Source organism: Pteropus vampyrus, unplaced genomic scaffold (genome assembly GCF_000151845.1).
Source record: "Pteropus vampyrus isolate Shadow unplaced genomic scaffold, Pvam_2.0 Scaffold48, whole genome shotgun sequence".
In the NCBI taxonomy this organism is placed as follows: domain Eukaryota; kingdom Metazoa; phylum Chordata; class Mammalia; order Chiroptera; family Pteropodidae; genus Pteropus; species Pteropus vampyrus.
In genome coordinates, this window is record NW_011888829.1 from 1511177 (window position 1) to 1536080 (window position 24904).

At 41.3% G+C, this 24904-nt stretch overlaps 1 protein-coding gene across 2 annotated transcripts in view; it reads left to right on the forward strand.

Moving 5' to 3' along the window:
* The window catches only part of PARP12 (poly(ADP-ribose) polymerase family member 12), a 38028-nt gene extending 13694 nt beyond the window's left edge, over window positions 1-24334 (forward strand). Inside the window, exons 5-12 of one of the 2 annotated variants that reach the window (XM_023530282.1) lie at window positions 748-871; window positions 6723-6918; window positions 9552-9693; window positions 12540-12636; window positions 18893-18968; window positions 20828-20955; window positions 21821-21972; window positions 23232-24334. In XM_023530282.1, the coding sequence (XP_023386050.1) occupies window positions 748-871; window positions 6723-6918; window positions 9552-9693; window positions 12540-12636; window positions 18893-18968; window positions 20828-20955; window positions 21821-21972; window positions 23232-23557 (1241 nt within the window). In that variant the 3' untranslated portion in view covers window positions 23558-24334. Of the gene's footprint in view, window positions 1-747; window positions 872-6722; window positions 6919-9551; window positions 9694-12539; window positions 12637-15766; window positions 15843-18892; window positions 18969-20827; window positions 20956-21820; window positions 21973-23231 lie in introns of both variants that reach the window. The other variant, XM_011359489.2, reaches the window with a different exon arrangement.
* Window positions 24335-24904: the final 570 nt, after the last annotated feature.

Here is a 24904-nt window from a genome sequence, read left to right on the forward strand (position 1 = left end):
GAGGATATGGATGTGAGTACTTTGCCAAATTGATTTGGTTTCTGTGGCTCACCTAGAAAGCCTGTTCTCTGGAATGTCATGTCATAATGAAGTAGGGAACATTAGAAGGAGGGAAGGAAATTGAGAAAGGGAAAAAGAGGACTAGGATTTTAACTGGGGCCAGCATGTGCATATCTGCAGGGGCAGAGCAGCGCATATGAAGACCTTCAGGGCTGTGGGCGTGTGTTGAGAAGAGGTGCATATGTTAGTAGCCAGAAAGATCAAAGTGTGCTGGACCCATGCCGCTGACCACCTGAGGCGGAACATGTCGGGTTGGGCTGGGTTTCCAGTAGAGAAAAAGCTGGCTTCGTTTTTGGTGTGGCAGCTCCCCTTCCCACCTGCCACATGAATAGCAAAGGCATAGAGTGCCCTCTGCAAGAGTGGAGACTTCGACCTTCTTATGATCAACTTCTTTACTGTCGTGAGATGAAATTAATATATTATGTAACCTACTAACATCTTTCTAAAAGTCACTGTAATGTCCTGTTAAAAAGGGAGACAAAAGTGTACATAATAAAATACATCGTATTTCAATATCTAAATGCTTAGATATGACTGTATTAAAAAGAAAAAAAAGACCCCCCACACACACACACACAGATTTCCATAACGTTGCCAGGTCAGCAGGCAGCACCACACCCATTGAGAACCATGGGACTAGGCCATGCTGTCTAATGCCAAGATGTCTTGTTTATATTTTTGTTTTAGATAAATGCAATAGAGTTCATTTCCATTTGCCATATAGATGGCAGTTCTTGGATGGAGACAAATGGAAGGATTTGGACAAAATGGAGCTTATCGAAGAAGCATATAGCAATCCCAGAAAAGACAGGTAGGAAATAATTTCACTTGGGTCTGCTCTTACCTCGTCTTTCCTGTGTGGTATGGGAAGTTTAGACACAGCAAGATTTAGTTTGAATCACACACACACACACACACACACACACACACACGAACATTTAGTATACAGCCTGGTCTGCAGGTAGGAACTCTGGGCTGGGAATTGGAAGTTGATATTTATACTGGTAGTTTGGTGCCCACGTTCTCCCACCTTCTCTTTTAAGGGAGAATCTGTGGGGAAGGAGGTGGTGGTACCAAGTGAGTTCTGAATTTGCTGTTGAGATTGATCACGTACTTATATCCTCCTTGATTAGTATGGAAAAGTGAGAGAGAATCATTTGTGAAATTTTAGCCTTTGCCTGTGAAGTTGTATGGCTGAACTGCCATTTATCTAGCCTTTAACTTCCTTATTTTTATAAGTGCGTCCCCCGTGTTTTACTTAGTTCAGAGTAAATGAGGAAGTTCTGGGTAGCCTTATTTTCAAATACTTACCATCTTGGATTGAACTTGCTACAATATGTTGCCACAAAGAGAATTTGAGTCTACTTTTTGAGTAGATAAAATAAATTTGTGCTTAGAGTACAATTATGTACAAATTGCTACTGGCAAACTATGTGAAACAAATTACTCCCCTAGGAGGATTAAATGGCTGACAAAACACCCTCTCCACTTCCTTCTCTTATTCTGAGGCAAATTTACACATAGTGAAGTGCATATAGTTCAGTGAATTTGACAGATGCATACACTCGTGTAGCCAACACTGATCCGAGTATAGATAATTTTCCTCACCCCAGCAAATTTCCTCCTGTCCCCTTCCAGTCAATGCCCACACCCACAGGCCACCCTACTGCCCTGATGTCTATTACCATAGGTTAGTCTTGCCTGTTCTTGAACTTCATCTAAATGGAACCGTACACAGGACTATTGTGTCTAGCATTTTTCTCTCAGCACTCTCTGCGACTCGTCCAGGTTGTCCTGTCTCCTGGTGCACATGTGCACGGGCTTCCGTTGAGTGATGTTCGGGGGTGAAACTGCTAGGGTTGGGCTGGGGTTCATCCTCAACTCTGCCTGGTGATGTCAAACTGTTTTCCAGGTGATTGCGCCACTTTCCACCTCCGTTAACAATCTGTAGTGTCACTACCTAGTGTTTGATATTATCATCTGCCATCTGAACTTTTCCCAGTCTGGGGGTGTTACTTGGTATCTTCGTTTGCATATCCCACGAGGTAAAGTGTTTCTCCATATGTTTGTTGGCCATTTATGCTGCTTCTGCTATGAAATGTCTGTTCTAGTAGTTTGCTCATTTTGGTGGGGCTGGTTGTTGTGGTTTTAGTTAGTTATTTAGTTTTAGGAATTTAAGAAAATTTCTCTATTGAGTGTGTGTTTAAAATAAACTCTTCCTGTTAGGTTATGGTGTCTTTTAGTAAAGAGAAGTATTTATTCGTCTTTATTTTATATTTTTTGTGTCATAAGAAATCCATCCTTATTCCAAGACCATAAAGAAATTTTCCTGAATTTTCTTTAAAAAGTCTTAAGATTTTAAGGACTGTATTTAATTTTGCCCTGCCTGTGGTAAAGTATGGATGGACCCAGTTTCATTCTTATGCGGATGAATTACCAGTTTTTCCAAAGACCACCTTTTAAAAATGTATTTAATTTAAAATTTTAAAAATTGTAGAATATACATAATAAAATCTATCATCGTAACCATTTTTTAAGTGTACATTTCAGTGGCATTAAATACATTTACATTGTGCAGCCATCATCATTAATCATTTCCAGAAGTTTACTTTTAAATCCAAACAAAACAGAGCTAAATTTGTCACGATATTAACACATTTTATAGCTTATTTCCAGACTCACGTGCCAAATGCTACTATTTTAAAGTAGTCCATCTTTTCTCCACCTATTTTCAGTGCCGCCTTTGTCAGGCACCAGTTAGTAAATACACACCCAAGTCTGTGTCTGGCTGTTTTATTGGTCTGTTTGTATCAATACCAAACTATCTTACCTTGTAGAACTTTTTAGTACGTTTTGACATCTGGCAAGGCAAATCCTGACCTTGGTTTTCTTCATATTGTCTTAGTTCCTTTTGGTCTTTTGCTTCTCTTTAGAAATTCGAAAATCTCAGTTTTCACAAAAAAACTCTGTTGTGACTTTTTAAAATTGAAATTGCATTGACTACTGTCAGGGGAGAACTGACATCTTTATGATGCTGAGACTTTCATATATATGATAGCATCTCATTTGTTTAAATCTTCTTTGATATTTTTCAGTAGTTCTATAATTTTCTTCATTAAAGTCTTGTATATCGTTTGTTAGATTTTTTTTTCCTTAGGGATCTGTTAACTTCTTTGCTTAAAATTTTTAAAAAATATCTTTTCCCCCCAGTTTTATAGAGATATAACTGACATACAACACTTGTATAAGTTTAAGGTGTATATCACAGTAACTTGACATATGTATATATTGCAAAATGATTACCACAATAAGTTTAGTTAACATCCATCACTTCATATAGTTATAAAAAAATTTTTATTTCCTTGTGATGATTATTATTATTATTTTACCATACAGCATTATTAACTAGTTATCATGTTGTACATCCCCAGAAAAAATATTTTTTTGTTATATTTTTTCGTGATATCCCATAGAAATGCAGTTGACTTTTATGTAATCTTGTATTCTGCAACTTTACTAAACTATTTTAACTCAGAATCTACTGATAATATATGTGAATCATCTGTATAGGCATCTATTCTAGATATCTACATAGAAATTAGTATAAATGTCAAATAGCACTTTTACTTCTTTTTAATTCTTATACATTTTATTTCTTTTTATTGCCTTATTATAGGACCTCCTATACAATGCTGAATAGAAGTGGTGATAGCTGAAATATTATTTTTTCTTCTTTTTTTTCCCCTACCTTTAAAAGGAGTAACTTGTAAATGTTAAAATGTTACTCAATTAACATGAATAAGTATTTGGAATCTTTGGCCTTGTTAAAGAATTCTAATTTTATTCCTAGAACGCTAGGAATTTTTTTAAAATTCCATATGGAAATTGAATTTTATTGAGTGCTGCTTCTTCATTAATTAGGAGCCCATGTTCTTCATACTTTGTTAATGCAGTGAATTACATCAATTTTCTGTTAAGTCCATAGCATTCTTGAGCTTAATACACACAGTCACACACTCATTCATTCATTCATTCTCTCTCTTTCTCTTTCTTTCTCTCTGTCTCTCTCCCCCTTTCTCCCTCTTTCTCCCCCACTTCTCTCCCTGTCCCTTCCTCCCTTTCCCCCTCTCCCCATTTCCTTCTCTCTCCCCTGAATTTGGATTTCAGATACTTTACAATTTTTGCATTTATGTTTAAGTAAGATTGGTCTATAATTGTTTCATATTATCTTTGCCTGTTTTTACCTCAAGAAGTTTCTAACCTCATAAAAATGAGATTGAATGGTTTTTTTTTTTTTTTTCTGTTAAAATTTTTTTGGTAAGTTAGAATTACTTTTTCCTGAATGATTGATCACATGTCTATAAGAATGTACAGACTTAACATTTAATTTGTGGGACTACTGGCCCAATTTCTCATAATTGTTATAGGACCAGTTAGGTTTTCTATTTTACCTCGAGTCAGTTTTGGTAAATTGATGTTTTTTTCCAGAAGTTTGTTTGTTTTATTTATTTGCAGATTAATTGTCATAAAGTTGCTTGTGATATCTTTTACTGTCTGTGGCATCTTGAATTTTGTCTTTTACATTTCTAATTTCTTTTTCCCCTCTTTTTATTCTTTGTCAATTTTGCAGAGATTTACTAATTTTACTGATAGTTTTCTATTTCAGAATAACCAACTTTTGTCCTTTTTTGATCTCATATATTAGATGACCCATGGTTTATTTTTAAATGTATTTTAAATTTTGTTTAATTACAAATGAACTGCATTGTTGTTAAAGTATAGACCATGTAATAACAGATACTTTGAATTTTGTTGAGACTTGCTTTATGGTGTAGTACATGATCGGATTTAGTAAAAGTTCTATGTATGCTAAAGATCTTTTGGATGCAGTGTTAGATGAAGTATGTTAATTATGTGGTTCAAATCTTCTATATCTTTATTGATTTCTTTGTTGCTTTTATCGGTTAACATACAGAAATATGTTAACACTATGAATTTGTCAATTTTTCCTTATAATTCCATCAATTTTTGTTTCACATGTTAAACTGTTATAAAGCATATACAAGTTGAAAATTTTTTATCTTAATAATTTGAGCCTGTTAGCAATGTAAAGTGGATGCTTTTAATTTCTAGTAATGATTTTTACCTTCAGTCTGTTTTGTTTGATGTTAATATAACTATGCCAACTTTCTTTTAGTTACTGTTCACTATTTTTTTTTTTTTTTACTTTCAAAGTTTTTTGTCCTCATATTTTATATTTTGTCCTTTATACTACCTGTAAACATAGAACTGGATATTTTTCTTGTTTGTCAATCTTTGTTTTTTAATTATTTTGTATTATGATTACTTATACATTTGAATTGATTTTTATTGTCCATCTTGATTTTTGCTATTTGACCTGCTTTTTCTATATTTCTTTTGTCTTTTTGGTCTTCTCTTACATTTTTTTCTCATTTGATTTTTTTCCCCCTTATCTGCTAGTTTGGGAGCTATGACCTGAATATCTTATTCTCTTAGTGGTTACTCTGGAAATCTAAATAAGCTCTTTAATGTAACAAACTTTAGCAATTTAAGCTAATTTATACTTTTAATCATTCTCTTGAACTATTAAAGAATTATGAACAGTTGAATTCTTACTAGTTCCATTCAAACTCATTTGCTACTTAAATGAATTTGGGCAAATTACTTAACTTTCCTATGCCTCAATTTTTTCATATGTCAAATAGATAAAATAATAGTTCCTACATCAAAGGATTATTTTGAAAATTAAAGGAATTAATATATGTAAAACACTCAGAACAGTGTCAGGTGTATAAAATGTGCTATGTAAGTGTTGCTTCTGTTCTGTTCTTAATCCCAGAAGTTAGAAATTAGCATTATATTATGTAGTCAGTATTTGCTTTAACTTCCGTATTTATCATTTTGTTTTGTGCTCACCATCCTTTGCCATACATTTCCTCATGGATCATGTTCCTTCCTTAACTTCATCTCCTAGAAATTGCTTTAGTGAGAGTCTAGTGGCAAATGTTTTTTGTTTGTCTGAAGGTATCTTTATTTCATCCTCATTCTTCAAAGAGTTTTATTGGGTATTTTTTTTTCAACTCTTCAGAGATTATTCCACTGTTCTGTAGCTTCCATTGCTTCTATTTAGAAGACAGCTATAAGTCTGAATATAGGTATAGAAGTTTCCTAGGGCTGCCATAACTGATTACCACAACCTTGGTTGGTGACTTTAAACAATAGAAATTTATTCTCTAACAGTTCTGGAGGCTAGAAATCCAAAATCAAGGTGTCATCAGGGCCGCACTCTCACAATAAACATTTAACATATGTTAACTATTATTATTTTGTTTTCTAAGGATTTCCTTTCTTTCCAGCTCAGTAGTGCATTTAAAAAATGTATTTTAACTAGCACTTTCTGTGTAGTGAAAGGAATGTCATGATAATGAGTTTTCTATGTCACCTCGATTTTATTATTTCGCACAGCAAAACTGATCTTAAAAAGCAGTCCTCCCCGCTGGTCTTGGGATCTTTAATTTTTTAATGTGCATCTCACGTTTATATCTACCAGCTGAGCATTTAGAAGACCATGGGTGGAAGCTGAGGGGCCTGTGTTCATTTGGCTGGTGAAATTTTCATGTACCACTTACATTCTTTTGCAGGATCCTATGCGCTGAGTCAGTCGGTGATTTTCACTTTGATTATCTGAACTTCGACTCCATGACGTTTGGCACTGCCCGGGCTCGCCGCCTCTCCACGGCTTCCTCAGTCACCAAACCTCCACACTACATTCTCACCACCGAGTGGGTGTGGTACTGGATTGATGAATTTGGTTCTTGGCAGGAGTATGGAAGACAAGTAAGTGTGATGGAAAGAGGGCCAGTGATTCCCTCCTGAGCCTCCATATCGAAGAGCCCTTCTAACATGTGCCCAAAGATTGTTCTGGGGGTCAGTGATAGAGCTAAAGATCTCCAGATGTCCCTACTCACCGCTTTGGGGGGAATTATACAGATCTTGCTAATTTGGAATTCATTTTTCTGAGCTTCCATCTTTGAACAATTAGATATCCGTTGGCTCTCATGAGATCAGAATGATTAAAAGTTGGAGATCATGTTTCTTCATTGGTTTTGTTAAATGAGATAGGAGGATGCTTCTCTTACTGTTGAGCAGGTAACTCTGGAGTGAATGCCTGTGTGTGCAGGAATGTTTGTGTAGCTGCAGATAAAATTCAAGGCTTTTCAAAGCTGGCATTCTGTTCTGGGGATGACTCTACAGGTATGAGTGACACACCATATGCTGGTATAGATGCATGCGTGGGGACTCAGTGACATTTGGCTGCATGGTCTTATTTTGTCCCATCAGCGGGACCATCTCGTAGGGTAACTTGTCCATTCTAGCCCTTCTTTTCCCACATACTTCTGGTGTCACCCCATATTTATATTTCTGTCTTAGTTTTCTGCTAATTGCCAGTTCAAGGTAGTTTTCTCTTCTCAGAAAAGCTAAGTTTTTTAATGCCTGAGCTCAACATGTACTCCCAAATTTTAGATCCAAATTGCTTCCACTTGCATTCATTTCCTAAGGCTGCCATGACTAAGTATCACAAACTGGGTGGCTTAGAACAACAGTGATTTATTGTCTCATGTTTCTGGAGGCTAGAAATTGAAATCAAGGTGTAGTCAGGGTCATGCTCCCTCCGAAACCTGTAGGGAATTCTTCCTTGCCTTTTCGAGCTTCTGGTGTTTTACTGGTGATTTTTGGTGTTCCTTGGTGTGTAGACAGACACATCACTCTAGTCAGCTTTCATCATCACATGGTGTTCTTCCTTTGTGTGTCTTCACATGGCCATCCTCTTATAAGAACATCAGTCATGTTGGATTAGATGCCCATCCTAACTAATTACATTAATTATATATACATTGACCCTATTTCCAAATAAGGTTACATTTTGAGGTACTGGGTGTTAGGACTTCAATAGGTCTTTTGGGGAGGGAACACAATTCAATCCATAACCTAATCTTATATGTAAACGAATTACTGTACTTGGCCCACTGAAGCTTTCTGCATTAAACTTGCCATCCCTGAGGCGTTCGGCTCCAGGATGCATTATCCCAACCAGTATCCTTTTTGGATTATTCTCAACAGGCTTCTCATGTTTACCTTTTCTATTTTTCCCCTTTCCTATGATTGCCTTTGCCTTGCTCTAAAAGCCCCACAGTTACCTTCATCTTCTTCTACCTGAACCACCCTATCTATCTGCTTGGAAGGAAAGGACCCCCCTGCCCTCCACATTTATTCCTCTACTCACCAGAATCTGACTTCCGTTACCATTACTTGTTCATCTGGTCACTATTCCTGGAGCACCTGCAGGAAGTGGGACCCAGTCAGGCATAGGCCTCACAGTTCCGTAGACCCCAGCGGAGGGCTCAGGTGCCAAGTCCCATGGCATTTCCAGCCTTCGCCCAGCTTCCTGCCCACTCGCTCCTCACTCTCCTGGCGTTCTTGCTTCTATCCTGTGCCCTTCATGGGCTGCTTTTCCACTCCCCTTAGTGAATGTTGTGGTTTCCTGGGGTCCAGCCCACACCCCCATTCTTCCCACTGGTGTGTTTGCACTGGGTGATCACACCGATTCTTCCAACAGTGGTGGCCACCTCAAGTGAGCTCTCTATCTCTGTCTCCAGACCAGATTCATCTTTGAATGTCAGACTTGTGTGTCCAAACACCCACCTGATATTTCTGCAGCACTTCTGCTTTTTATTTTGGGCACTGTGCTAAGTGCTCTGCATGCCTCATTTTAATTATTTTCCAACCCTTTGAGGATAGTATGAGGATGGCAAACTATTGTATAACAGTATGAGTATGATTTAAATACTATTACCTGTTATAAAATTGAGATAATTGACATTCAGAGAGATTACAATAAGTTGCCAAGGTTATAGAGTAAACAGGTTGGGGCCAGAATTCATGGTCAGTCCATCCTAAAACATCAGCTATCCAGTAGGTCATTGGAATGAGGAAGATGGATCGGAATGGATAATTGGAAAAATAGAAAAGTTTTCTAAGGGACCAGAAAAAGAAAATGAAGACTGCCCTCTGATTAGAGCATGGCAGGAACAAGACTAGATGGAGAAGGGGCCGTGTTGCTCAGGCCATCGAGTCTGGTAGCAGTCGAGATTCACTGTCGATGTTTCACCTTCATTTGAATGCTCGTGTCATCCATTATGAGCAGTTGAATGCCCTCTCTTCCCTTTCTCCCATCGCAGGTATCCTGATTTAGCAACATCCATGTTTACGATCTTCTGTTTTCCCAGGCAGCTTTTAAGAGGCAGTTGTATTGGCTTCTATTCAGTGCCTCCCTCTCCTGCCACCCTGCTCTGTCCTCTGCCTCCTCCATGACATGAGTACCGCTGTGGGCATGGTGAGGATAGCACCCAGTGTGTCTTCATCATCTTAAGTTCTTGCCTTCAAGAATTATCTGGTATTTTCTCTTACAGGGCATGGAGCACCCCGTGACCACTGTCAGCAGCAGCGATTTGGAGAAGGCCTACCTGGCGTACTGTGCCTCAGGGTCTGATGCCCAGGCAGCCATAATGAAGTTCGAGGCTGGAAAGCACAAATACAAGTTAGACTTCAAAGGTACTTCCTGACCCACCGCCCGCACCCAGCAGGGCCTGGCCATCTGTTGGTTGTGCCATTTCCACATTAACCTTGGAAGAGCTCTGTGTACACATTGAGGGCCAGGAAAGAAAAGAAAGGGTGGTCTCATCTCCTGACGTGCTGCCTATCTGGAAGGGGAGACAGACCTGTAAACAGATGATGCCCACCCAGTGGGCTTGAGGAGGACTGCCTTGGGAGATGAAGAGAGATGACCCCGAGGAGGGAACAGGAGCCCAAAGTGTGGAGGGAAAAGCTGCCATGTGCGCAGTGGCAATTGTCCTGTTGGCCATGGTCAAGTTCCTCTGTGTCTGAGGACTAACCTTAGTCCTTGACAGGTGTCACAGTGGTTCTGCTGCGCGGCTTTGCCTCGTACTCCCTGGTGTGGTAATGTTAATATCTTCTGTTCTCTAGGCGCCTTCGGCATGGAGGGGCTGCCAGGTTAACAAACGTGGTAGACGTGTACTTTGTTTAAAAGTCACTGGGAAGCAGATTTTTGTGTGCTCGTGGTGTCCTGAAACTGGGCCTTAAGTGACTTGTCCCAGTTGCCTTGACAGCCAGAAGCAGACCAGACACCTTTTAGCTTTCCAGTGGCCTATTGTGAGAATTTTTTTTTAAGTTTTAGTTTTTCTGTAACTTTTTAGGCCATTTCCTCATGAATTTATCAGTCCAGCATTGTTCAATTTAGTTTTGCCTTTAAATTCACATCGCAATCCTTCTGAATGTTTAGCATTTTTAAAGGGAGTTGAGTGGGGCTTCCTTTAAACGCAGTTTACTGTTTTCCCTATTTTTATGGACCTTCATTCTCTGTGGAGGGCAATAAAGTGTCTTTAGTGAATTACCCTAAATCCACTCTTACTGCATGCTTTTAGCTAGTTGTTGCTTGTGGTTTTGTAGCAGTTGTGGTTTTACTCAAGGTAGAATAGCTGCTGCCTCCATAGGCCCTTTCAGGGATCCTAAATGTTTCCTCTGCTCTTCAGTGAGAACTGCTTACCAGACTCTGCTGGAAAGCAGCAGTCACATGTGAGGTGGTTTGCAGTCCAATCTGATAAACACAGTGCAATAAAGGGGACAATTAAATATACAAAATAACAAGTCAGGACTGCCCTGATGATCACGTCTATGTAACTAGCACTCATCTGACTGCTGCTGACAACAGTTTAAAATATTTGTTCAAATATTTGGAGAATTTCAAATAAATTGAAAATGTCAGCTGCAGCCTTGATCACTCTCAACCCTACTAGGCAGCACCCTCAGAGGACAGAACAGAGAGTCACGTGGAGGTGGAGACGAGCACACGCATGCAATTGACTACAAACTAGGAGAAAGCATGCTTACTGCAGACTGACCTAGGCTCGCCTGAGTGGGCACAATTCTTTTTTTGTTGGTAGCCGACAGTAGTCACAGAAAAAGTTTGAAGTGAGTTAATTTCTCTCCTCACCACCTCACTACTAGATACAGTGAAAGTAAATCTCAGACCTATATCTGCCACTCACATTTATTAATTAGATATTTATTAGAAAGTACACCTAGGAAACATACCGCAGGCCAGACGACTTGTTCTGTAGGATCGGGGAAGACTCAGCTTTGCCTCTTGTCTCAAAAGAGTCACTCAAGGTAAATGCCAAGATGCCAGAGACCGAATTCTGACATCTGTTAGCTGGCATCAGTCAGGCAGAATCCCCAAGGTTAGGGCTTGCTTAGAGACTAAGCCTCTTTAAGGGTAAATTAAGGAAAATGCCTTTCTTTACCCTGTCCATGGGATGGTAGAGAATGGGTCTCACATATATTTATCCAGTCCACATGTCTTGAATAACTTAATTTTACCAGTGAAAGCCCATTTGAAAGTCATCATAATGTCAGTCAACAGGCCAATAAAAACCCATGCAGTATGCTAATTAGCTAGCAGAGTATTGATGGAAGGTTGACTGGTGGGTAACAGAAGGGGTTGTGGTAGCTGGGTCTGGATCATGGGCTCCTGATTAAAATGTAGGGGACCCCCCCAGGAGTGCCTGATTTTGACAACCACCTGGGCTGTAGCACAGGGAACACACACCTCAAATGTAGTAAGGTAAGTTAAAGACATCTGAAAATTAATATTGAAATGTTTTTTAAATGAAAACAATTATTTTTATATTCTTAAATGCAGAAAGTAAGACTTGACAGGATTTTCCTGATGAGTGGAGACATGTAATCTAACTTGTAGGTATTGGTGGTTTTTCGACTCAAGGGGCAGTGTCCCTTCCACCCTCAAGATGAATCTGAGGATCTTGGGGGTGGGAATGGGGCAAGAAATGTGTTTATTAAAGATGGTACAGGTTTAAAAATGGTTAAGAAATACTGCTATAGAGTGTTTCCTTAAAATAAAGTCATAAGAGTAAAATTATTATATTCTAAATCCCACTGGTTCAAGATCTCTAATTTGGTCTCAGGCTGGGATGAAGCTTTTTTTGTATCCAGACTGGGAAAAATTGCTAAGCAAAATAATAGTTTAAACAAGATTGGAAGGAACAATTTAAAAGCACTCATGTGTAATTGATATGTCAATTACTAATCATTCATCTATTCATTAAACCCAGTCTCCTAAGGCTTCCTATTTCTTTATGAATATTTGAAATGAGTCAAAACCGCCTGACTTTTAACAGGCTGATTCTGGGCTTTACATGTTTGGATTAGCTTTCCAACCCATTTGATATGTTTATAAAACATGACCATCTTCTGCTCTGTGTGTGTGTGTGTGTGTGTGTGTGTGTGTGTGTGTGTGTGTGTGTGTGTATATGTGTATATATATATATACACATATATATGTATGTAAATTTTTTTTTCAGCCTTCATTCAGAAAAACCTGCTCTATGGCACAACCAGAAAGGTTTGTCGGAGACCCAGATACGTGTCTCCTCAGGATGTGAAGGTGAAGCAAACCTGGTACGTGGCATTTGGGGAACTTGGTACTTGGCGTGTATCAGGGCATACTGTGCTGAGTACAGAAAACCTCCTTTAGTGAAAGCATTAAGGCGGTTTACTGGCCGTGTAACTGAATGCCTCAGCACTTTCTGTGCCTGGCCTTTGATCTTTTCAGTCTTTTGCTGTTATAAATATAACTCCACAAAGGGTAATCTAGTGTACATGGTGTTTCATATTTGTGGAGGTGAGTCATCAGGTTAGAGTCCTAGAAGGTCCATGCACGTTCTTCTTCATGGGTCGAACCATTATGCGCTTACCCCAGAATGCATGAGGCGCCAGCTTCCCTCAGCCTTGTCAACAGAGCACGTCATCAAGGTCTTAGATTGTTACCATTCTCATAGGCGGGAAAGAGTGTGTCAGTGTATTTTAATTTGCTTTCTCTTGTAAGTTAGGCTTACTGTTTTTTCCTAACATATAAGGGCCATTTGCCTTTCTTTTTCTGTAGACTATTTGTCTTTATCTATTTTTCTATCAGCCTTTTGGTATTTTTCCTAAATGTAAGAGCCTTTTATTTATGAGAGAGATCAGCCCTTGGTTATAAAAGTTACAAATATTTTCTCTTGATTTGTCTTTTGACTTTATTTATGAAATATTTTGCCAGGCAGAAATATTTATTTCTTATTTTTATTTTTTATTTTTTATTTTATTTAAGTATATCAGTCTCTTCTGTGTATTGCTTCTGGATTTAGAATTTTGCTTAACTAAAATTCTTTCCTTCTCCAGAGTCTACCCTAGGCACAGTTTGGAAAAATCTGTCGTCTTTCTGGAAAAAAGAGACTAGATCTCTTTTGTTGTCACTCTGACTTAGTCTTCAGGGGTCCACACACAGATGTCACACATCAGAAATAAAAGTGATTATTTTGGTCAAATTCAGACTAAGATTTGAGTGGTTCAGGATCTACCTCCTCCGTAACCCTGAGAGTCACATGTGTTACTGCAGTGAAGTGCATGGCTCTTCCCTCTAACCTGTGTGACCGCAGCTGGCCGTCGTAGTTCCAGCAGGCAAGTCTGCTCGGGCCTCCATGGCCAACTGGAATTCTTAGGGTGGGTCACTTTCAGAAGCTACTTTTCTGTTTACACAGTTAACAGGGTCACAGAATATGGTCTCCATATTTAGAAATTATAATATAGGCATTTAATGGAAGTTCATAATGGCATTTACATATCAGGTGTCTGGTTTAGTTCCTTACTACCCTTCCATATGATTGGGTCATATTTTTTCTTTGATTATCTTCTTTTGGATACTTTTGTCATTTCGTTTTCCCCCACTACTTACTGTTTTTGTTTTTTTGTTTTTGTTTTTTTAGGCCACACTAGAAATTACATGTGTTTTTAGGTATAAGTCGGTTGGTCAATATCTTTGCCCTCCTACCAGCTGATATTAGGACCTTCATGTACATTATTCCATTTACCTTCCTCTAACAAAATTTTTTAACTTCATAAGGCACTGTTATTTAATACTATGAATGTTTCATTAAATTTACTCACATTTTACAAATTTCTTTGTCTTTTTAAATTTCCTTAGATTAAGATGTTGGGAAATTGCGTTTTGTTTGTTTGAATATGTCTTTATTTTGCCCTCAGTCTTGAATGATATTTTCACTGGGTATGGAATTTTCGATTGTAGTTGTTTTCTCTTAGAAGAACATTGATATCACTCACTGTCCTCTTGTTTCCATTGCCGCTTTTAAGGAATCAGCTGTCAGTCAAACTGGCACTTCTTTGCCTAAATCCCCTTTTTCCTCCTCTGGCTACTTTTTTGTTTGTCTTGGTGTTATGAACTCTCCCTATGGCATGTCAGGGTTTGTATTTTTAATTATCCTGTTGCAGATTCTTTGGGCTTCTTAAACTTGTGAGTTGGTGAATCTCATTAATTCTTGAAGATTGCCCCCACCCGGTTCTCTCTCCTCTCTTTGGCTAGATTCAGGCTTTCTCTCTCTTTTCTACGTCTCACCTTCTTCCCTATATTTTTCATCTCCTTATTGCTCTGGGCCACATTCCGGAGAATTTCATTTCTCATATCTTTTGGCTTACTCATTCTCACTTCAGGTCGTCTCATCTGCTAGTACACCTGTCCATTGAACTTCTATCAAGGATTGCATTTTTTATTTCTAAAAGTTCTGTTTGGTCCTTTCTCAGATCTTCTAGGTCCTGTTCTTGCATGTGTTTTTAGTTTGTCTTTTATTTCTTTAAGAAACATAGAAAGAATAGTTGTCTTAGTACTGTGCCTGATAATTTCAGCAACATAAGTCTCCGTGGGTCTGTTTCTGGCCGATTCTTGCTTGCGGGATCTTGCTTAGTTATTTTTAAACTGTGCCATTTTCCTAGGAATGTTATTTGTGGGAGTTCTTTGAGGCTCAGAATGAAGGTTTCATGCCAGCAGAAACAGAAGGTAGACCTATTGTAGGAAGAACAGAGCATTCTGAAGCTGAATAGCAATGATTTAGAATTAGTTTCCCAGTCCTTGTTCCTAAACCCTTTGGGTTATACATGTCTTTCAAAACTCAGATTTTATTTATTTTTATTTTTAGATCATAAAACACTGTCATTAATATTTCTGTAGTAAAAAAAAAATGCATAGTCAGTTTAAAAAGGATATGTAGAGACTGCAAGTAGCCTCATAGCAGTTCAAGTAAAATTTCTACTGTCAAATTGAGTTTTGACATCAATTTTATGTTTTTAAAAAATGCCTTTATATGCCATTTACACTTCATTGAGGCTATTTTTAGTAATCATTCAGAGCTCTTTAATAAAAATTTCAGGGGTCTTAAAAGTTTCAGAACTCTTTGAATTTCAAAATCATGGGAAGGGTTTGTGGGTACCACTTTAATCATATGCTCTCTTCCTTATGTGCAGGAGTTGGGATACAGGCGAGAAATGGATTCCTCAGGCCTGATTGTTTCAGTTTGGGCCACTTAGGCAAAGAACAAAAGTGCTCTCAGAAGGTGGATAGTATGCTTATGTGCTGCTTTTCCCCTCCGCTTTTACAAAATGAGATGCTGAGACTCGAGACTGGTGGTTTTGGCTACCTGTGATAGTCTGCTTGCATCTGAAAACTAAATGTCTTAGTGTTTCTGTTTACATTTTGTAGCAGTGTCACGTTTCCAGGCCCAAAGAACATCCCAGACCATTGGGACCCCTCGGCTCTGCCAGACCTCGGCTTTAAGGTATGGGACTTGTGCTGGCTTGGGCTGGGGAAGAGAGAGAGGTTCTTAGAGTGGCCTTTGATCTTTTCAGTCTTTTGCTGTTATAAATATAACTCCACAAAGGGTAATCTAGTGTACATGGTGTTTCATATTTGTGGAGGTGAGTCATCAGGTTAGAGTCCTAGAAGGTCCATGCACGTTCTTCTTCATGGGTCGAACCATTATGCGCTTACCCCAGAATGCATGAGGCGCCAGCTTCCCTCAGCCTTGTCAACAGAGCACGTCATCAAGGTCTTAGATTGTTACCATTCTCATAGGCGGGAAAGAGTGTGTCAGTGTATTTTAATTTGCTTTCTCTTGTAAGTTAGGCTTACTGTTTTTTCCTAACATATAAGGGCCATTTGCCTTTCTTTTTCTGTAGACTATTTGTCTTTATCTATTTTTCTGTCAGCCTTTTGGTATTTTTCCTAAATGTAAGAGCCTTTTATTTATGAGAGAGATCAACCCTTGGTTATAAAAGTTACAAATATTTTCTCTTGATTTGTCTTTTGACTTTATTTATGAAATATTTTGCCAGGCAGAAATATTTATTTCTTATTTTTATTTTTTATTTTTTATTTTATTTAAGTATATCAGTCTCTTCTGTGTATTGCTTCTGGATTTAGAATTTTGCTTAACTAAAATTCTTTCCTTCTCCAGAGTCTACCCTAGGCACAGTTTGGAAAAATCTGTCGTCTTTCTGGAAAAAAGAGACTAGATCTCTTTTGTTGTCACTCTGACTTAGTCTTCAGGGGTCCACACACAGATGTCACACATCAGAAATAAAAGTGATTATTTTGGTCAAATTCAGACTAAGATTTGAGTGGTTCAGGATCTACCTCCTCCGTAACCCTGAGAGTCGCATGTGTTACTGCAGTGAAGTGCATGGCTCTTCCCTCTAACCTGTGTGACCGCAGCTGGCCGTCGTAGTTCCAGCAGGCAAGTCTGCTCGGGCCTCCATGGCCAACTGGAATTCTTAGGGTGGGTCACTTTCAGAAGCTACTTTTCTGTTTACACAGTTAACAGGGTCACAGAATATGGTCTCCATATTTAGAAATTATAATATAGGCATTTAATGGAAGTTCATAATGGCATTTACATATCAGGTGTCTGGTTTAGTTCCTTACTACCCTTCCATATGATTGGGTCATATTTTTTCTTTGATTATCTTCTTTTGGATACTTTTGTCATTTCGTTTTCCCCCACTACTTACTGTTTTTGTTTTTTTGTTTTTGTTTTTTTAGGCCACACTAGAAATTACATGTGTTCTTAGGTATAAGTCGGTTGGTCAATATCTTTGCCCTCCTACCAGCTGATATTAGGACCTTCATGTACATTATTCCATTTACCTTCCTCTAACAAAATTTTTTAACTTCATAAGGCACTGTTATTTAATACTATGAATGTTTCATTAAATTTACTCACATTTTACAAATTTCTTTGTCTTTTTAAATTTCCTTAGATTAAGATGTTGGGAAATTGCGTTTTGTTTGTTTGAATATGTCTTTATTTTGCCCTCAGTCTCGAATGATATTTTCACTGGGTATGGAATTTTCGATTGTAGTCGTTTTCTCTTAGAAGAACATTGATATCACTCACTGTCCTCTTGTTTCCATTGCCGCTTTTAAGGAATCAGCTGTCAGTCAAACTGGCACTTCTTTGCCTAAATCCCCTTTTTCCTCCTCTGGCTACTTTTTTGTTTGTCTTGGTGTTATGAACTCTCCCTGTGGCATGTCAGGGTATGTATTTTTAATTATCCTGTTGCAGATTCTTTGGGCTTCTTAAACTTGTGAGTTGGTGAATCTCATTAATTCTCCTTGAAGATTGCCCCCACCCGGTTCTCTCTCCTCTCTTTGGCTAGATTCAGGCTTTCTCTCTCTTTTCTACGTCTCACCTTCTTCCCTATATTTTTCATCTCCTTATTGCTGTGGGCCACATTCCGGAGAATTTCATTTCTCATATCTTTTGGCTTACTCATTCTCACTTCAGGTCGTCTCATCTGCTAGTACACCTGTCCATTGAACTTCTATCAAGGATTGCATTTTTTATTTCTAAAAGTTCTGTTTGGTCCTTTCTCAGATCTTCTAGGTCCTGTTCTTGCATGTGTTTTTAGTTTGTCTTTTATTTCTTTAAGAAACATAGAAAGAATAGTTGTCTTAGTACTGTGCCTGATAATTTCAGCAACATAAGTCTCCGTGGGTCTGTTTCTGGCTGATTCTTGCTTGCGGGATCTTGCTTAGTTATTTTTAAACGGTGCCATTTTCCTAGGAATGTTATTTGTGGGAGTTCTTTGAGGCTCAGAATGAAGGTTTCATGCCAGCAGAAACAGAAGGTAGACCTATTGTAGGAAGAACAGAGCATTCTGAAGCTGAATAGCAATGATTTAGAATTAGTTTCCCAGTCCTTGTTCCTAAACCCTTTGGGTTATACATGTCTTTCAAAACTCAGATTTTATTTATTTTTATTTTTAGATCATAAAACACTGTCATTAATATTTCTGTAGTAAAAAAAAATATGCATAGTCAGTTTAAAAAGGATATATAGAGACTGCAAGTAGCCTCATAGCAGTTCAAGTAAAATTTCTACTGTCAAATTGAGTTTTGACATCAATTTTATGTTTTTAAAAAATGCCTTTATATGCCATTTACACTTCATTGAGGCTATTTTTAGTAATCATTCAGAGCTCTTTAATAAAAATTTCAGGGGTCTTAAAAGTTTCAGAACTCTTTGAATTTCAAAATCATGGGAAGGGTTTGTGGGTACCGCTTTAATCATATGCTCTCTTCCTTATGTGCAGGAGTTGGGATACAGGCGAGAAATGGATTCCTCAGGCCTGATTGTTTCAGTTTGGGCCACTTAGGCAAAGAACAAAAGTGCTCTCAGAAGGTGGATAGTATGCTTATGTGCTGCTTTTCCCCTCCGCTTTTACAAAATGAGATGCTGAGACTCGAGACTGGTGGTTTTGGCTACCTGTGATAGTCTGCTTGCATCTGAAAACTAAATGTCTTAGTGTTTCTGTTTACATTTTGTAGCAGTGTCACGTTTCCAGGCCCAAAGAACATCCCAGACCATTGGGACCCCTCGGCTCTGCCAGACCTCGGCTTTAAGGTATGGGACTTGTGCTGGCTTGGGCTGGGGAAGAGAGAGAGGTTCTTAGAGATAGGTGAATATGAGCAACTGTCCTGTTTGTTCCACTGCGAAGAAGCTGAGAGGCCAGGGCTTGTGAGAGGGGCAGGGCAGAGGTGTATGTGGTTCCCCCCGCTCAGGTCTTAGGGATTTTAGAGCTGGAGATCATCCACGAGGTAGCTGTGGCCCTGAGGGGAAAGGATATATTGTGGATGGAGGATGGAGCTGGAAATTTTCTAGAAAAAGCAGAAATAAAGAGCTTAAGAGCAGGGCTCAGCCAGTGAATATTAGAAAAAGAAATGAAACCAGGGGACAGTTTGAGTACGATGAAGGACATCTAGAGGAGAAGTTGCTGTTGGAAAGTGGTAGATAGTAGAAGACCAGAGAAGGAACAGTCAATTCAGCAGCTCACGCAGGGTCCGCCAGATAATAGGAGCTGCGCTGAGTTCAGTAGATTACTCAGGCCAGTGTCTGATGCTGCCCCATCCATGTGGGGCACTTGGACTGGCCTCTGATGGCTGGCCTGCTGCCAAGCACTGCACAAATCAGCTTTTACAATATAACAGTCACTGCCCTGGGAGGACTCATCTCGTTGATTTGTACAAAGTTCACACAGGCACCAACAGCACAGGCAAGACGTGCGAAGGGCTGGGCGAATTGACAGCAGCACTCAAGTGTCAGAGGACTAGGCAGCCATATTGAGGGGATCAGGGAAGGCATCACAGGGTCCACATCTAAATGGTGACTGGTGCTTGTACAGGCGGAGGTGGGAGAAGAACGTAAAAGTTTAGGGGAACTGAATGGGAAGCACCCAGTTCAGGACACGGGGTGTCAGGCGTGTCTTAGATGGAGGTGTACATAGATGTGGGGGGCAGGAAGGAGGTCAAGGCTATGCTGTGAGCACCTTGGTCCTGGGGCCAAGCAGCGGCCATGACGGGTGTGGGAGCCTTTGACAATCTCTGGTCTGGCAGGGGCAGGGTTGGTTCCGTACTCCAAGAAGAGTAGTTTGGTGGCTTCCAGTGAGGTGGGAGCAGGGAAACCAGAGTCAGGACTTGCGTTTCAGGAGACCTGTGGACATCCATGCCCAGCCCTGATCATTTAGGAATTTTGGGGGTGAGGTGGTGGTTATAGGGCTGCCCTTGGGGTGGGGGAGGGGGTGGTGTAGAGGGACTCCCCAAAGATCTCCAGATAGGCTATCACTGGATCAGGCCTCGTGGAACTGGGACCAGGGAGGATGGTTAGAGTTTAAGCTGCAAGTGCAGGAATTTGTGGATTGTCACTGTGCGACAGTGTGCCCTTGGTCAGGGGCCCTTTCGGGCCTTTCCGAAGTTCTGTTTCCCAGAGCAAGAGGCTAAGGGAGAGCTGGGCTCAGCTTGGAGGGACATGGCAGCCATGCTCCTGAGTTGCTCTGTGCCTGTCCTCCAGCCTGGCTCTTCTGTCGGCACTTGTGGCGTGGGGCACTCATGCAACACTGCTGCCTGTGGCGCGTTCGCCCCCTCTCTACCAAATGTATGCATTCCACATTTATTGACGTTCACTCCGGGCTTGTAGACGGTGTAGTCTGCCTGTGTGTGGTCAGGAGAGCAGAGACATCCTGGGGACACCCAGGATGGTGCTGATGTAAGCATCACATGCCTGTCCTTCAGGCAGGTTCCACAGCGAACACAAACTGCACACACACATCCTGGGCCTGGAGAAATACACCTCGGGGCAAAGGGGAGGGGTGGTCACTGTCTGGTCTTGCTTCTGCAGTTCTGTCACTTTAGGAGCAGTCTTGGGAAGAGATTGATCTATATTCTACACTTTGACGGTAACATAATAAAAATATTTGCCCCTTGCAGTTGATCACCCTCAGTTCTTCCTCAGAAGAATATCAGAAGGTCCAGAACCTCTTTAATCGTACGCTGCCCTTCTGCATCCAGAAGATTGAGCGAGTCCAGAACCTGGCTCTCTGGGAAGTCTACCAGTGGTATGTTGGGGGCTTGCTCTTGGCAGGCTGGTGACTCTGTACCCTGAGACCTGTATGTGGTAGGCTAGCTGCTTACCAGATGTGTTCTGGGCTTCAGGGACGATCCCAGATAGCAGCTACTGCTTGCCCAGGGCTGCTAGAATCGGGAGCTGTGTCCCAGCTTTCCTGTCTGTCTCATCATCTTTATAGCTCAGTGCTGGCACATCCTCTCAGAGTGAGGAGAACTGAGATATCCCCGCTGACAAAGCCGCACTTACACATTCTGCCTCTCTAAAGATTGACGGGATGGTTCAGCATGTCACCCACACCCGAGGGAACATAAAGCCGTTGTCCTGACAGCCAGAGTGCAGGGGCCTCATTTTTGTGCCTCAGGACCAGCATGTTTTGGGGCACTGTACATATGGGATAGAGATCCGCAGCAGGTCACCATGGGGGGCTTGGGGTCCTGCTTTCCTGTCCTCACAAGAAGTTAGAGCAGTCTCATCTGTACTCTGGGTCCAGTCATGAAATCAGGATAATCTGCAGAAGAAAGGTGGATGGCCCCCGCAATGACCAGCATCCTCAGGCTCCCCCGGCTCAGCTCCAGGTGGAAGCAAGGTGGTGGGGATGAAGTGCACCTGCCTTCCAAAGGCTGGTCTGCTTGGAGAGTTCCAGGAGCTGCCAAAGGCCTTGGGCTGGAGGGAAAAGTTTCCCTCTGCTTTTCACCCAGGGCTCGCTCTCTGCCTTCTCCTTCCCTGGCCCATGGCTGGAGTCTGATGGGCCTAGACCCGTTTATCCTGGTCTCATGCCATTTCTAATAAAATGTGTTTTCTTGGGCGGTAAGTACCCTCTGCCTCCAGCACACATTTCTCTCCTGTGATTCTAGGCAGAAAGGGCAGATGCAGAAGAGAAATGAAGGGAAGGCGGTGGATGAGAGGCAGCTGTTCCATGGTACCAGTGCCAGTTTCGTCGAAGCCATCTGCCAGCAGAACTTTGACTGGCGGGTCTGTGGTCTTCATGGCACTTCCTATGGCAAAGGTAAGGGCGAAGGCGGCCTCCAGCAGAACCCTGCCTCACTGCATCGTCCAGGGCATAGGAAACCATTTTAAAGCAATGGACAGTGGTGGTTGTGAGGCGGGCAAGGTAAGCTGATGAGCTGGTTCATACTCGGTGAGGAACGGCCCCTGGCCGTCTGTAGGATGCACAGCTGGCGGCACCCTTTGTCTCACTCCTTGGTGTGCAGCCAGGAGCCTGACCCATGGTTTGAGCAGGTCGGCCCTGCGTAGGCTGGAATTTTGCTTCCCTCAGGGATGGGCCTGCGTCTCTGTGGAGGGGAGGCCCCGGGAGATGGTGGCCCCAAGTCAGGAGAGGAAAGGGGGTATCTGTGCTGTTTTGTTAGAATAGAAATCCGAATACCTCAGATATGCTCAAGTAAATATGTGATTCTAGCTATAATATGAGTCATCTGCATGTTTTCCTATCTCTTGGTTATTTTTAAAGTTTACTTGGAAATAATTGCAAATTCACAAGAAAATTGCAAGAATAATATCTTTAAAACTGCATGAATTCCTAGGTTTACTTAGATTCATCCGTTTTAATATTTTGCCAGGTTGACTTTATCAACCCCCATTTTTTCTTAACCGTTTGTAAGTAGGTGGCATGCATCATGCCCCTTCACCCCTTAACACCTAAGAAAAAGGACATTATCTTCTGTCTCCACAACATGGTTACTAAATTGAGAAAATTTTGTAAGGATGTGATACTACAATCAGCAGTCCCTATTCCGTTCCAGCAGTTAGCCTCAATCCAATGTGATGGCTGTGGCGTCAGGATGCACGTGAGCCAGTGGTAAATCCGAATGTATAGGTGGCAGCTTTCAACTCAGATGCCCAGTAGTTCATAATACTATACACTGGGCTGCCAGTGGCTACAGAGTGGCTCCATGTATGAGATCTTGGTCACCTTCCACACCGACCCTATGAGGTTGGGCATGGCAGTCCCATTTTATAACTGAGGAAACTGAGGTTCGGGGGGTTAAGTAATGTTATATCCACAGAGCCTTAGGATTTGGGTGACAGATTCAAAACTTGAAAGGAGTTTTCTGTCTCAGAGTTTGGTGTCCCCTCTGATGCCCTTCACGAAGGAAGGCTGGAGAAAGGAAGGATGGAGGGAGAGCAGGAGGGACATTTGGTTTCAGAAGCCACTGGCATTGCCTGCTTGACAGGACAGTCGAGCCGCCTCTTCCCAGCTGTGGCTGTCCTCCCAGTGTCCAGCTGAGCCCATACATGTCCTTGCAGGGAGCTACTTCGCCCGAGATGCTGCGTATTCCCACCACTACAGCAAATCCAGCTCAAAGGTGCACACGATGTTCCTGGCTCGGGTGCTGGTGGGCGAGTTCACTCGAGGCAACACCTCCTTCGTCCGCCCCCCAGCCAAGGAGGGCCAGGGCAACGTCTTCTACGACAGCTGCGTGAACAGCATGTCCGACCCTTCCATCTTTGTGGTCTTCGAGAAGCACCAGGTCTACCCAGAGTACGTCATCCAGTACACCACGTCGGCCAAGCCTGCGACCGGGGCCTTCAGCCTGCTTTCCCTGTCATCCTTCTTTGGCTTCCGGGAGTGAACACGAGGACGTTTTATGTGTTTCAGGCTTGTCTTCCTTGAAATAGCTATTTGGGAAAGTGGGTTTTTGGGGTTTTTGTTTGTTTGTTTTTTAAATGAAAAAGCTTTTAATGAACTGTTTAATGTTGACTTCTTGATGAAGTTACATTCTTAATCTCTTGCTGATAGTAGTTTTCGGTTTTAAGTCACTTTTGATCTCGGTGGTGGGCTAACCAGTAGTGATTGTAGGCGAGCCCATTACTGCTTTTTACTAGGATGTTAAGCTTTTTTTTACTCTTTGTTGACTTTGCTGCTGATTGGCACCAGTCACAGAGTTTCCAGATACTATTTTATGGATTGGTTTTAATTTTTAAGAATTTCTTTCTCTCCAGTGATTTGATTTTTCAGGATCTTGGTGGCATCTTGTTTTTTTTTTTTTTTTTTTGTCAGAATAACACAGTAGCCTATGGTATGGAAAAGCCTACCTTGTGGCCTAGGGAGGCACAGTCATTGTGTCTGTTGCTCTGGCTCTAATCCAGGCAGCTTTTCTGCTGCTTCTCTTGGGCTTCTGGACTTGGAATTAGGCCATCTGTTACACTGTCAGACAAGTGGCTACTGTGGGTGTCACTGAGTCCCTGCCGGTTTCCCTTTGTCATGGGCACGGTCCATGAATGCTATCCCTATGTCTCCTAAGCTCACTGGACATCTTCTGAATTGGGTTTTATGTCCCCATGAGATTAGAATACCTGTGCTGCAAATGTCACAATAGAGTATGGAAATAAAAGAATATTTATCTGAAGTGGGTGGCGACTGAGCTCCATTCTTCATCGTCTGTGTGTTGAGCACCTGCTGGATACAGGCACTTTTCTGGGTGTCGGGATGTGACAGCTCGTTGGCCTCCGGGGGGCTGTGTGTGAATTTATCATGAAGCTGAAGTTTCAGGGCCCCTCACTTGCTGGGGCCCTGGCTATGGCCATACATTTTGCAGAAGTTACATGTTTGTATTTTTTTCTCTTTCCCCACCTCATATAAGTTCCAAGCCCTACAAAGCCTAGAATTACTCTATCACTGTTGAGCAAACTTGTGGACACGGGGAGAGTGGGTGTGTCCTGTGCGTGTCCTCCACACGTGGCTGGTTATACAGTCTCTGCTGGGCACTGGCTGGCTTTGGCCCCAGGGCAGAGGGTCTGGCGGGATGGCTCCCCATTATGAAGCTGTCTGCCCCCTCCCAGGTGCTGTACCTGTTGGCCTCCAGGTTCAGTTCTCAGCAGCAGGCTTCTCTCCTCACCTGTACCCTTCTCACCCCCTTCCTAATACGATGTGTTCCCTCTCCATGCAGTGCCTCCAGTTCAGTTGATTTTGTCCTGTA